Source organism: Rhododendron vialii, chromosome 2a (assembly GCF_030253575.1).
Source record: "Rhododendron vialii isolate Sample 1 chromosome 2a, ASM3025357v1".
NCBI lineage: Eukaryota > Viridiplantae > Streptophyta > Magnoliopsida > Ericales > Ericaceae > Rhododendron > Rhododendron vialii.
In genome coordinates, this window is record NC_080558.1 from 3,137,840 (window position 1) to 3,150,202 (window position 12,363).

The 12,363-nt window shown below is 38.1% G+C and overlaps 2 protein-coding genes across 2 annotated transcripts in view; both read right to left on the bottom strand.

Annotated features, from left to right (window-relative positions):
* LOC131316779 (putative calcium-transporting ATPase 13, plasma membrane-type) overlaps positions 1–12,363 on the bottom strand; it is a 116,960-nt gene that overhangs the window by 51,289 nt on the left and 53,308 nt on the right. The window lies entirely within an intron of this gene.
* LOC131316975 (putative calcium-transporting ATPase 13, plasma membrane-type) lies at positions 10–8,024 on the bottom strand. The gene is made up of 4 exons (XM_058346556.1): positions 7,274–8,024; positions 3,718–4,096; positions 294–2,807; positions 10–171 (listed from the first exon to the last, which is right to left on the bottom strand). The coding sequence occupies exons 1-4, from the start codon at positions 7,873–7,875 to the stop codon at positions 10–12; spliced, it is 3,657 nt and encodes a 1,218-aa protein (XP_058202539.1). The 5' UTR covers positions 7,876–8,024.

A 12,363-nucleotide genomic window follows, 5' to 3' on the forward strand; every position in this document is an offset into this window, starting at 1 on the left:
AATTTGATTTTAAACCCTAACGCATATGGAATGTGCATCATGCATATTGGGTATGCGTGATACACGGAGGATAACGCATATGGAATGTGCATCATGCATATTGGGTATGCGTGATACACGGAGGATATCCAGCTGGCCCGGCTCGTTTATGCCAGCGCGGATAATGCACATCTGATATGCGTGATGCACATGGAATGTGCGTTTTAAACTATTTTTAAAAATAGTTTGAAAAAAGGTATATTTTGACAAATAGTTATTTGGAAAAGAATAAATCGATAAAAAACTCCTAAAACCTCATTGCCCCTCATAACCTCGTTGCCGGACAAAACCTCCTCGCCCGGCAAAATCTTGCCCGACAAAACCTCATCCCCGGACAAATCGTCGTCGCCGGAGTTGGTAACCTCGTTGCCCGACAAAATCTCGTCGCCGGAGTTGGGGTTGATAACCTCGTTGCCCGACAAAACCTTGTCGCCGGAGTTGGGGTTGGTAACCTCGTCGCCCGACAAAACCTTCACGGGCAAATTCTCATCGCCCGGCAAAGCCTCTTCGCTGGGGATGGTAACCTCGTCGCGCGATAAAACCTCTTCGCCGGACAAAACCTCGTCGCCGGAGTTGGCGGTGGATGTCGGAACTGACTCCAACAGCAAATCCACTGGAAGTTTCTTTGGAACAGGAATCCGCTTGACAGCCAATCCAATTGGCCAAGAACCTAAAGCAAACCCAATACAGACTCCCCATTGCCACCAATTCAACCTGTCCGTACCCGCAAATTTCTTCAGAAACTCCACTATCAACACCTGATGCGCAGTCGTCACCCCAATACTCACCAGAAACAACTTATTCTTGCAAATTCCTTCAAACACGTTCTTCTTCTCGAGCTTCCACAGTACGAAGACATTGAACACTTGACACAGAACGAAAACATTGAATATCATAGTTTCATTGACGTTCGCACTCACCTTGAAAATTGCCTCGCCTTTGAACTGTAAGGTAAGCAGGACAGCTATTTGATAAAATGCCTGAGAGAGTAAGTTCCTCCACATAACGTTGGTTATGAGTTGCTTTGTTCGACCCACCGGTGGTTTTTCCATTAGCTCCTTTGTGGGTTTTTCAGCGGCTAAAGCCAAAGCACCCAATATGTTCATAATAAAGTTGACCCAACAAAATTGGACGGCTGAAAGTGGATCCTCTCCGGTTGAAACCGACGCAACGAAGTTTATGACAATGGCAGCAACATTCGCAGTGAGCAGCAACTGAATGAATTTCTGAACGTTGGTGTAAACACATCTTCCCCACCCTAAAGCAGAGGCCACAGACCCGAAGTTATCGTCCAAAATGACGATGTCAGAGCACTCCTTAGCCACTTCAGTCCCACTTATCCCCATTGAAATGCCTATATCAGCTTCTTTTAGTGCTGGTGCGTCGTTGGTTCCATCTCCAATGAACGCCACCACGTCGCCTTTTTGTTTCAAGCATTGTACCATTAGTTGTTTGTCTTGTGGAAAGGCTCTTGCCATCACGCAGATCTTGTCGACTTTCTCCATTCGTTCCTCCGGCGTGTAGTTTCTGAATTCGTCCCCTTCTACCACTGCTCCGCTTTCCATGACCTGATGAGGCTTGAGTATCCCACATTCCATGGCTATCGCTATAGCCGTGAAAATATTGTCTCCTGTGATCATTTTCACCTTCACTCCCACAGATTGACACTCTTCCACTGCATCTTTCACACCCGGACGACATGGATCCATCAAACCCACTAGCCCCAAAAGGTTCAAGCAGTTTTCGTCTATTTGGGTTTTTCCCTCTTCATTTTCTTCTTCTGGAACTTGCTTATATGCGAAAGCAATGCATCGCAAACTACTAGCTGCCATCCCTTGAATTATCCGATCAAATTTCTTCCTTTCAGCATTATCCAAAACCTTGATGTTTCCTGAGATGTCATAGTAATGTGAGCACATTGGAAGTATCATCTCCGGTGCCCCTTTCCAGTGCACATTGGTCGTGTTTTCACCCTTCTTCCTCATCAAAACACCACTTCTTTTTTTCGTCAAGTTAAATGCTTCAACTTTTTTAATCTCACAACTCTCCTTAAGTCCCTCCATTCTCAAGTTCAGTTCTGAAGCACCCCAAGACAGGATCGCCTTTTCGGTAGGGCTACCAGAGAACTCAAACTCAGACCCTGAAGCAGAGTTATTAACAGAACCAGTTGTATTCAAACCAACACCTTGTTGGAGTAATTCAACAACGCTGGTTGCAATAGAAGAGGTCCCTCTTTCCTCAATACATTCCTGGCCTAACCAGGACTTTGTCACCTTCATCTGGTTAAGTGTGAGTGTTCCAGTTTTGTCAGTACAAATAGTGGTAGTGAAACCCATCGTTTCACAAGCAGAGAGCTTGCCAACCATTTTGTGATCACTATTCATTCGTTTCATTGAATAAGCCAGAGTGAGAGTCACAGCCAACGGTAACCCTCCTGGGACCGCATTGACCAGTATAGTGACAGCACCAGAAATGATTCCGACTACAGAATTTATGATGTCATTGGCTTTGGTTTGGCCGCTATTGTCCTGTGTGTTCCCGTTCTTGTCCTTTGTGTTTCCGGTGAAGTAATGGATTAGCAAGACGACAACGTGGACTAAGATCACGAAAAGTAAACTGAGTTTTCCGATTGATGAGGTGAGTTTGTTGAGTCGGTATTTTAGAGGGGCATGTTCGTTGGAGTGGGTGCTGATTGTGCTCATCACTTCTCCCGACTTTGTGTTCATTCCCACCGAGGTGACTAGCATTCGACCATTCCCAGCAGTTACCTGTTCGGAAATTCAGACACGAGATACATGTTAAGCTCTCATCTACTCCATATATGTCCACAAGTCAGTTGGATAATACATGTAGCAAGATCAATGAACAGAATATAGCAATAATATATGGATCGTCCTGTTCTACAAAATAAAATAAAAAATCAGTCTAAACTCCTAAAAAATAGCCTGCGGTCCTTGTTAAATGATCAAAAAAAAAAAATCCTAAAATATATTTCCAATTTGTAAAAACATTATTTCAAACTTTTTCTCTAACCCTCCGCATCTTTGAATTCAAATCAACATAGATCTGTAGTTTTATTGCCCGACTAAAGCAAATCCACCATTAGCGACCAAATTAAGTTATCAAAACATTTACCGACTAAATTATATTTAGTTGGTAAATGTTCAACAATTGGGGACTAATTTTTTTTTTTTTTAATCGGGAATTTAGTCGGCAAATGTGAAATTTGTTGTAGTGCCCTAATCTAAGCCTTTCATATATAATTTTCCCCATTATGAGGTGTTCAAATCCTGTTAAGTGGAATGGACATATCCATATCCTTTATGTAACAGAGAGGGTTTAAAAACTTACTAAGAAGGGAGTGCTGCATACAATCAAACAATTTTATATTCAAACTTATACTCCTTCCATCCTTAAATAAGTGTCCGGCGCGCAAAACTAGGCTTTACAAAATATGCATGTTTTTTATTAAAAAATTTAATTTTTTTTCACAATCTAATAGAATTCATTGCTATCTATTGATTTGTAAAAAAAAAATTATTATTTTTAACGAAACAAATGCATTTTTTTGAACGCCTAGTTTTGCACGCCGGACACTTATTTAAGAATGGAGGGAGTACTATATGCGAAAAAGAAAATAATCAAATACTATATGCAAGTAAGTGGACCGTCGATCACCTTGGTGCCGGAGAACAAGAATGGATTATTGTAATTACAGTTAGGATCAACGTCAACAGGGTCGGTTTTTGCAGTCATGCTTGATTGATCATCTACTGGCTTGATGATCAAAAAATGATCATCTACCAGCAAAGAGGGCCCGTCTATAAACAACCCATCAGCTGAAACTGGGTCACCACTCTTCAACCAGACAACATCTCCTACCATGATTTCGGAAATGGAAACTTGTTGCAGCCTTCCATTTCTCACAACATCGGCTTGGATATTGTTGTATCTCACTTTGGTTAACTTGATGAACTGTCTATTTTGCCAGAATTTGCTTATTGCTGAAACCGCAATTAGTAGAAGGGTTGCAACAAGTATGCTTCCTCCATCGTACCTATTTGGATTACATAGCTAGATTGGTAAAACCGACCAAAAAGATACCTACTCACAAACAATCAAAATCGTTGATTATTTTCCAAATAATTTTTTGATTTCACTCATAAAATTCAGTTCATTCGATAAATATAAGTTCTTGATCTTATTGTCCAATATTATTTCCTTCACAATCTAGGATCCCAAATTCTGAAAGAAAAATTGAACATTGGATCAAATACTGGTTGTGTTCTGCTGAAGGTTATTAAAAATAAGTACTCCCTCCGTCCGGATTTAATAATCTTTTTTTGGAGTTCGTGTCATTTTTCAATCGATTATATCTTCCAATTTAAAATGTTTTACGTGATTTCGAAAACATTGTATTATAGAACTAATCGAGATCTATCAAACAAGATCCATATTCGATATGAAATTTATTACGGATTCAAAGATATAACTCGTTTTTTAGCCGGTTAGAATAGAACTAGGGACAATTAAATCCGGACGGAGAGAGTACTACTTATTTTGCAATTTTCTAGCTTAAAAATAATGGACTTACATAATTTTTTTTTTTTGCACCATTCTAAAGATAAAGATCTTATCGAGATTTATCAAATAAGATTCATATTATACAAAAAAAATTATTTCAGTAAGTCCATTATTTTTAAACTTGAAAAATATAAATAAGTACTTATTTTTTAAGAACCCTTAGCAGAATAGGGCCTACATTTATTGTCCTAAGCTGAAGTTTTACGGCTAAACTTGAAATATTATTTGGAAAATAATCAAGGCTGCTGATTTTGCCACTTACTTTTTTGTTAATGCCACTACTCTGCAAGTGTATTTTTGGTGCAAAAATACACTTACAGATGAGTGGCGTAAACAAAAAAGGGAGTGGCAAAATCATTTTCCATAATCAATGATTTGAATCGTTTTTGCGAGACTACGAAAAATGAGACCCACCCATGACCGGTACTCCAGAACCAGTCCACTGGCACAGCAAATCTATGATTGTGCACAGATTTCTATGTGAGGCCCACTACGGTCTCACACAAGTGATCCGACCCGTTCATTATGTTTAAAACATTTTTTCAAGGGACCTTGCGAAAAATCAACTCAATCCAATACCGATAAGTGCTTGATTTAATCATCTAACTTTGCATTCAAGTTTTTAGAGAATGAAAAGTTAGACGATTAGATCAAGTACTTATAGGTATCGGATTGAGCTGATTTTTCGCGAGAGCTCTTGAAAAAATGTTTTAAACATAATGAACGGCTCGGATCACTTGTGTAGGACCCTTAGTGGGCCCCACATAGAAATCTGTACACAGATTTTCTGTGCCAGTAGACTTTCTGCATCAGTACCTGTAGCCGACCTAATTTTCAAACGAGCCCTACTGTGGGTACAATACTTTTGTGTACAACACTTGTACACAATCTTGTGTGGGACTATTTCGAGGTCCCACACAAATAATCTGAACCATTCAATTTGTTTAGAATTTTCTTTTGAAGGTTTCCTGCAAAAAATAAAGTTCAGCCGGATATCAATAAGTGATTGATTCATACTTTCTTTTTTTGGTCTCTAATGTACGGACCAAAAAAAATAACGAATGGATCAAGTATCTACCAACACCCGACGGAACTGATATTACAGAGACTCTTCAAAAAATATTCTAAACATATTAAAAGGCTCGAAATATTTGTGTGAGACCTCAAAATGGGTCTCACACAAAGTTGTGTATAACTGTTGTACCCATAGCAATTTCATTTTGAAATTGAACAAAAAAGATCACCGTACGGATGAAGTTACAAATGAATTTTAATTTCAATTGAAGTACTCCACTGTATAACCAGAAACACTTCACATACATTAACATCTTTCGGTGGGTCTCATACAGACTAAAAGTGTAGTGTGTTTGGGCCTAATATGAATATGAATGAATTTTTGTTAATGTTTATCCAAATATTTGTAGTTGTAGAATGATTGTTTTATTTTATTTTTTTTCCGCAACAAATGAATTACTCTATCTGTCCCAAAATGTTTGTCCAGTCCGCAAAACAGAATGTTAAAAATAATACAAGTTTTGCAAGAAAAGTTCAAAAGTTTTTCAACAACTTGTTAGATATCAATGAGTATTTTTAATTTATGAAAAAAATTTAAATTTTTTTTTGAAAAAATTACATTATTTTTAAGTAATCGTTTTCCGGACCGGACAAATAATTTGGGGCGAAGGAGTAGTTATTAATCATTACGTGGACCACACAAACCATGATTGTAATCTCTTTAAAAAGAGAATAACAGTAAGTCTAACGGTACAGAAAAAATGTACAGATTTTGCGTACAGATTTTGTGTGGGGCCCATTACGGGTCCCATATAAATGATCCGACCCGTTCATTAAATATAAAACAGTTTTTTCAAGGATTCCCGTGAAAAATCAGTTCCATGTAGATGCTCAATCCAATCATCTAACTTTTGATTTCGATTCCCGGATAATGAAATATTCTATAATTGGATTGAGCATCTATAAGTATCGGATTAAACTGATTTTTCGCGGGGGCTTTTGAAAAATTGTTTTACATTTAATGAACAGCTCGAATCATTTGTATGGAATGCATAGTGGGCCCCACACAAAATCTGTATGCAAAATCTGTACAATTTTTCTGTACCGTTAGGCTTACTGTTAAACAGAAAGAGAAAGACGGCACGTGGGTGGGACCTGTGAGAGAGACAAGTACTGTTACGTACTTCGGAGAAGGGTAAATTTCACTAACGTCCCTTTGATTTTATTAGAATCACACTGTACACCCATATAATCTCGAAAATAAGACTGCCACCTCCTGTCAGAAACTCCGTTTACCTCCGTTAAGTTACCCATGAAAGTTATGAAATTACCCTCAATTTGTAGTTTTATTTCCTTTTCTATGCCCTTCTCTCTCATCTCGATTTTTTTTAAAATTATTGAACGATTCGGATTTTTCGTGCAGAACTTGTAGTGGGCCCCGCATGACCGTTAGTGCAAGGTTGGTAAGGCCACTATCGGTGCGCATAGCATTTTCATAAAATCTTCTTCCACGTAATGTCATTTTCCTTTTAACAATGATTTGTTTTGACTGATCTCAGCACATTTCCTTAAGCAGCGGATCAAAAAAAAAAGTGACGATCACGTAACTATCTGTTGGGTTTAAAAGATTACGTACCATCCATCTTTCAGGCCATGTTCCTTGATGCCAAATCCAAGTGAAAGTGCAGCACATGCTAAAAGTATCAAAATGGTGGGATCTTTCAAGGCCTCCCACACGAAATACAACAAACTTTTTGCGGGTGGCCTTCGGTAAGTATTCGATCCAAACGCTTCGCTTCGTCGAGAAACATCCTCTAAGTCCCCGCTAATCCCGTTCTCTAAATTTGTTTCAAGATCGCAAGCCAATCCCTCGACCCCGTCATACTTCCTAAGCTGGTTTAGGTTTTTTTGCTTCACGAATCCTGCGAGGACCGACTGATCGATTTTCGGGAAGCAGGGGTGCGGTTCGAAAATATCGATAACAACTCTGGTTGATGAAACAGGGGATTTCTTTTTGGGTTTTACTTTGGTTGATGAAACAGGAGATTTCTTTTCGGGTTTAACTCTGGTTGATTTTCTTGGTTTTTTCAAGGGGGCGGTGGAGAAGGCCCTCGAGCAGTAGATGACAGCGAATGCCATGTGCCATCTCTTTCGGTTGGGTTCAGTGAGCATGGTGGTGGGAAGAACAAGCATGGATCTCTCCAAGTTATCCAAGCTAGCTTGGAATAGTGAAAACATGTTTGTTTTTCAGAAACACCAAAAATGTGATTTCTAACGGTTGTGTGGCAATGGAAGAAAGAAAAAGGTAGCAAAAAAGGGGAACTGTTTTGTTAGAGAAAGCAATGTGAAGAAGGATTTTAGGACTTAGATCTCTCTCTCTCTCTCTCTCTCTCTCTCTAAGGAGTATTTATAGATGCGTATTTGGCCACGTGAGTATGCCGCCGGCATCCTAAATAATCAACCAAACATCCTAATCAGACAAACATCCTAAATAATCAACCAAACATCCTAAATAATCAACCATCCTAAATAATCAACCAAACATCCTAAATAATCAACCAAACATCCTAATCAGCCAAAAAAGAACAATACTTCTTGGTCAAAAATTACTTGACAACCCCACATGTACAATTTGGAAGAAAGTAACAGGCTGTTACTTCTTCCACTTCTTCCTTTTTCATTACCTAATTCAACCTTTTTTTTTCTAATTGTTTGAACAATTATGCTACACATAAAATGGTACCGGAGAAAGGCAGCGGTGAAGTCAGGTCAAATTTTGTATTGACTTTTTTTTTTTTTTTTTTGCAGAGAATTACAGATTCCCGAACGCAATTTTTGTACAAGAACCAAAAAAAACCATTAAAAGTTGTAGCACCTATATTTTTACGAAGTCATGAATTCCCAACTTACAAAAAAAAAAAAAAAGCATTCATTTTCATGAACTAGAAGCGGGGACACACACGTTGCGTGTGCCAGTCGGATTTTGTCAAAATTTGTAAAAATTCGATCAAATATCAAACGGGAAGTTGTGCAAATTTTGACAAAATCCTACTTGCACACGCATCACATCGCATATGCCCAACCTCTAGTATCCTTTATGTAACAAAGAGGGTTTAAAAACTTACTAAGAAGTTTTTAACTTTGACTTTCCAAAATCAACTACGTTTTGTACGTCTCAAAATAGTATTTTTTTTTTTTTTTTTCATCCGCTCTCAAAATAGTAGATTGTACACCAACAATTTGGAAGTGAGGGAGTGCTACGTCCAATCAAACAACTTTATATTCAAACTTATTCTATATGAGAAAATCTTATTTAATGGGCACACCTGTAAAAGTCTTTTAGAGTGAACTTTCGGAAGAATTTTCGAGAGACAAATGGTCAAAAAACTGAAGCAAATCCAAACATCCTAAATAAGGGAAATGATATTGGCACTCCAAAAATTGATGCAGGCACTTCAAAATCAGTGTAATTTCAAAGCCACTTTTCTTTGTTTTTTGGAGTGTCTGCATCAATTTTTGGAGTGCTAATATCATTTTTCCCTAAATAATCAACCAAACATCCTAATCAGCCAAAAAAATTCAACCATCCTAAATAATCAACCAAACATCCTAATCAGCCAAAAAAATTCAAACATCCTAAATAATCAACCAAAAAAATCCAAACATCCTAAATAATCAACCAACATCCTAATCTGCCAAAAAAGAACAATACTTCTTGGTCAAAAATTACATGACAAGCATAGGCGGATCCATTGTTGTACAAGCCCTTTTTCAGGTGGACATTTTACATTTCGGAGCCAAATTTTGCCATTACAACCCCACACAAAATTTACGTAATTTTTTGGATTAATCATTCGTCTCGACGAGAGGGATTTTGTTAACGTATGCCCCTTAGGTATATGATAAATACTATATATTATCCTTCATTTATTTCTTTTTACATGAGAAATCTAAGTTTCAAACACTAGCCATAAACTCTTCATTTATTGTTTTTGAAAGGATCAACTTTTTTTGTTTTCGACTGAAATACCCCCTCAAATATGCACCTTCCCTCCATAAACTTTCCACTAGCCGATGTGGCCTCTCCGATTGGAGATGCTCTAATTATGTGGTGTTGTTTTTTCAATGGGTGAAAGTGACTTCGAGAATGATGTCGTGGATATTGTACCACTCTGTTCAATGATCTAAACCAATCGCTTAGCCTTAGCCTTAGCCTCTTTTATTGATCACGCGTTTGGCTACTGATTTTTTTTTTTCCAAAAATATTACTAGTATTACTGTTGCTTCTGTTAAGAATCAAAGTGATTTGATCATGTGCTATCGGTAATTTGATCTACTTGTCTTTCTTTTTTCTTTTTTTTATGTGTTGGTCAACTAAGAAGTTGTAATATACGATGACTAATTTGTATGATAATCAAAGTGGGCTTGCGGTAGGCCCAATGAGCCAGCATCTCATTAACACTCCACTTGCCAAACTTGATTGGAAAGGTGTTCTAATCTCAAACTTTGCTATCGGGCCACGGGAGCCATAGTTATAACGTTCATGTTTCTATTATGGGCCCAGCTAATTTGTTCCAGTTTGACCCAATGTGGCAGAATCTTCCCTCAAGCCCATGAAACGGATGGAGCCCCTCACCTAGTTTTGGACCCCCTTTTATATATATATATAGTCGTCTGGGTCAGCTTATGCGCACATCAACTAGGACTCAGTACCCACATCAGTCATTGTCGGGCATATTTTCTTTTCAATAATGACGTTCATTCTTATTTCCATGCATTATGGTTAGAAAATTCCTTCTTTTCAGTAAATATGAAAAGATAATTTTCCTCAAAAGATTAATTTGATTTACTGCGTCAGCCGTTCGCAAGTGTATGTCATCATATTACAACCATATCGAATTTAATCTAAGTTTTCAAATTTGTCAAAATATTACAATTCCCACCTTGAAGCTATCAAAATAAGGTTAATTTAAATTAGTCAAAGCGACTAAGCGTACAACAACCAGGGCTCCTCACCTTCATCCACATCAAGGTTGAACTTAGTCGGATCGTATAGCTCTTCTGTTCCATCTTCGGTACCTGGCATTTGAAGACCAAGGCAACGTAGTATCATGAGCGATTGAACTTTCCGACAATACTACTCCCTACTGTATATACTACTACTAAATCCAAGATTGGACTCTGTGATTCTATTGTTTGTTCTAAAATTTATAGAGTTTGTTCTTTCCTAAAATTTCAAGTTAAATTCTTTTTTCTAGGGATTCTTGTGGCCAATGGCTGGGAGGAAAGCCGTAGGAATTAATGTAAGATGTATTATGTAAATTGATCAGGGATATTTTGCATCACAAAATGAAAAGAAAACGTAAGCATTTTTGCGAGTGCGGAAATGACAAGTAGCATGTGATGGCCAATTTTGACTGAAAGATGCGCGCTCTCTCTCTCTCTGCTCGATCTTATCAACAACAACGTGGTATTCCAAAGAAAACTTGTACGATTTTTAGTGTCTCTGCTCGATCTTATCAACATGGTATTCCAAAGAAAACTTGTACGATTTTTAGGGGAGGTAGTGAAATTTTCGTAAATTTTTATTTATAGTTAAGAAGTAATTAAGTGTTTTCAGTAGTGAATAACTTGTTGAGAAATATCAAGTTGTTTTCGGTAATGAATAAGTTGTTAATGAGTTTGTGAGTAAAGTTACTGTAGCAAATATTTTTTTTTTTTTTGACAACCTTTTTATTAGTTAAAACAAGATAGTAAAATACTGAAAATTTTTTGTTAATGAAAACAAGATGATAAAATGCGTTAAATTTTTAGTATTTTTTATTAGCGGAAACAACCCCTTAAATCACTTCCCTATTTTTATTCCAAAGACAACTCATACGACTTAAAATTACTACTTTAATATTCTACACGTTTATAGGCACGTCATCTTATTGATACGCCAACCTCTTGTTCGATAAGCACAGTTGGAAGCCTTGAACCACATTCACAAAGGGCTGGCCACGGCCGCTGGCGGGGTGGGGTGGATACCACTATTCACGTCCCTGATCCACCCATCCCAACCCCGTCCGATCTTTAGCGGAAATTTCTTTTAACCTCCATCTCCATCTCCACTCCCAACGCGGAACAGTATCCCACGGAGAATCAGAGATCGATAACGTTAAAAAAAATTAAAATAGCTCACTCTGAAAAGAGTATTGCTACTGGTATCGACGGTACCGTAGGGAAAATGTACTGAAGGCAGTCTCCGGCCACCAGACGGCCGATCTGATCCGTCCAAAAATTTTAAAAAACAAAACCGAGTGGGCCTACGCGAGAATCAATGGCATCCGAGGTGTGTAGGGTACTTGATCTGAGCACCCCTTTTTCGTCTATATATGTATATATGTGTATATACACGAAAAAGGGGTGCTCGGATCAAGTACCCTACACACCTCGGATGCCATTGATTCTCGCGATGGGCCCACTCGGTTTTATTTTTTAAAATTTTTGGACGGCTCGGATCGGCCGTCCGGTAGCCGGAGACGGCCGTCCGGTGGCCGTCGGTACATTTTCCCTATGGTACCGTCGGTACCAATAGGATTTTCGCTCTGAAAAATAAACCAGGCTTGCTCTTTCTCTCTCTCCACATACACACATAGAGATACATACTTGCGCACATAATGGTTTTTTATTTTACTGTAGATTGACTATTGCAACATCAAAGTTGAAGGTTTTAATTTTACA

What these genes read in the sequence shown, in the direction of transcription:
- LOC131316975 (XM_058346556.1), bottom strand. Translation starts at nt 7,875, where the DNA reads ATGTTTTCACTATTCCAAGCTAGCTTGGATAACTTGGAGAGATCCATG. An exon ending in CATGGCCTGAAAGATGGATG is followed by an intron (nt 4,097 to 7,273) that starts GTACGTAATCTT and finishes TAATCCAAATAG; the next exon opens with GTACGATGGAGGAAGCATAC. An exon ending in AGGTTATGAGGGGCAATGAG is followed by an intron (nt 172 to 293) that starts GTTTTAGGAGTT and finishes CACGCATATCAG; the next exon opens with ATGTGCATTATCCGCGCTGG.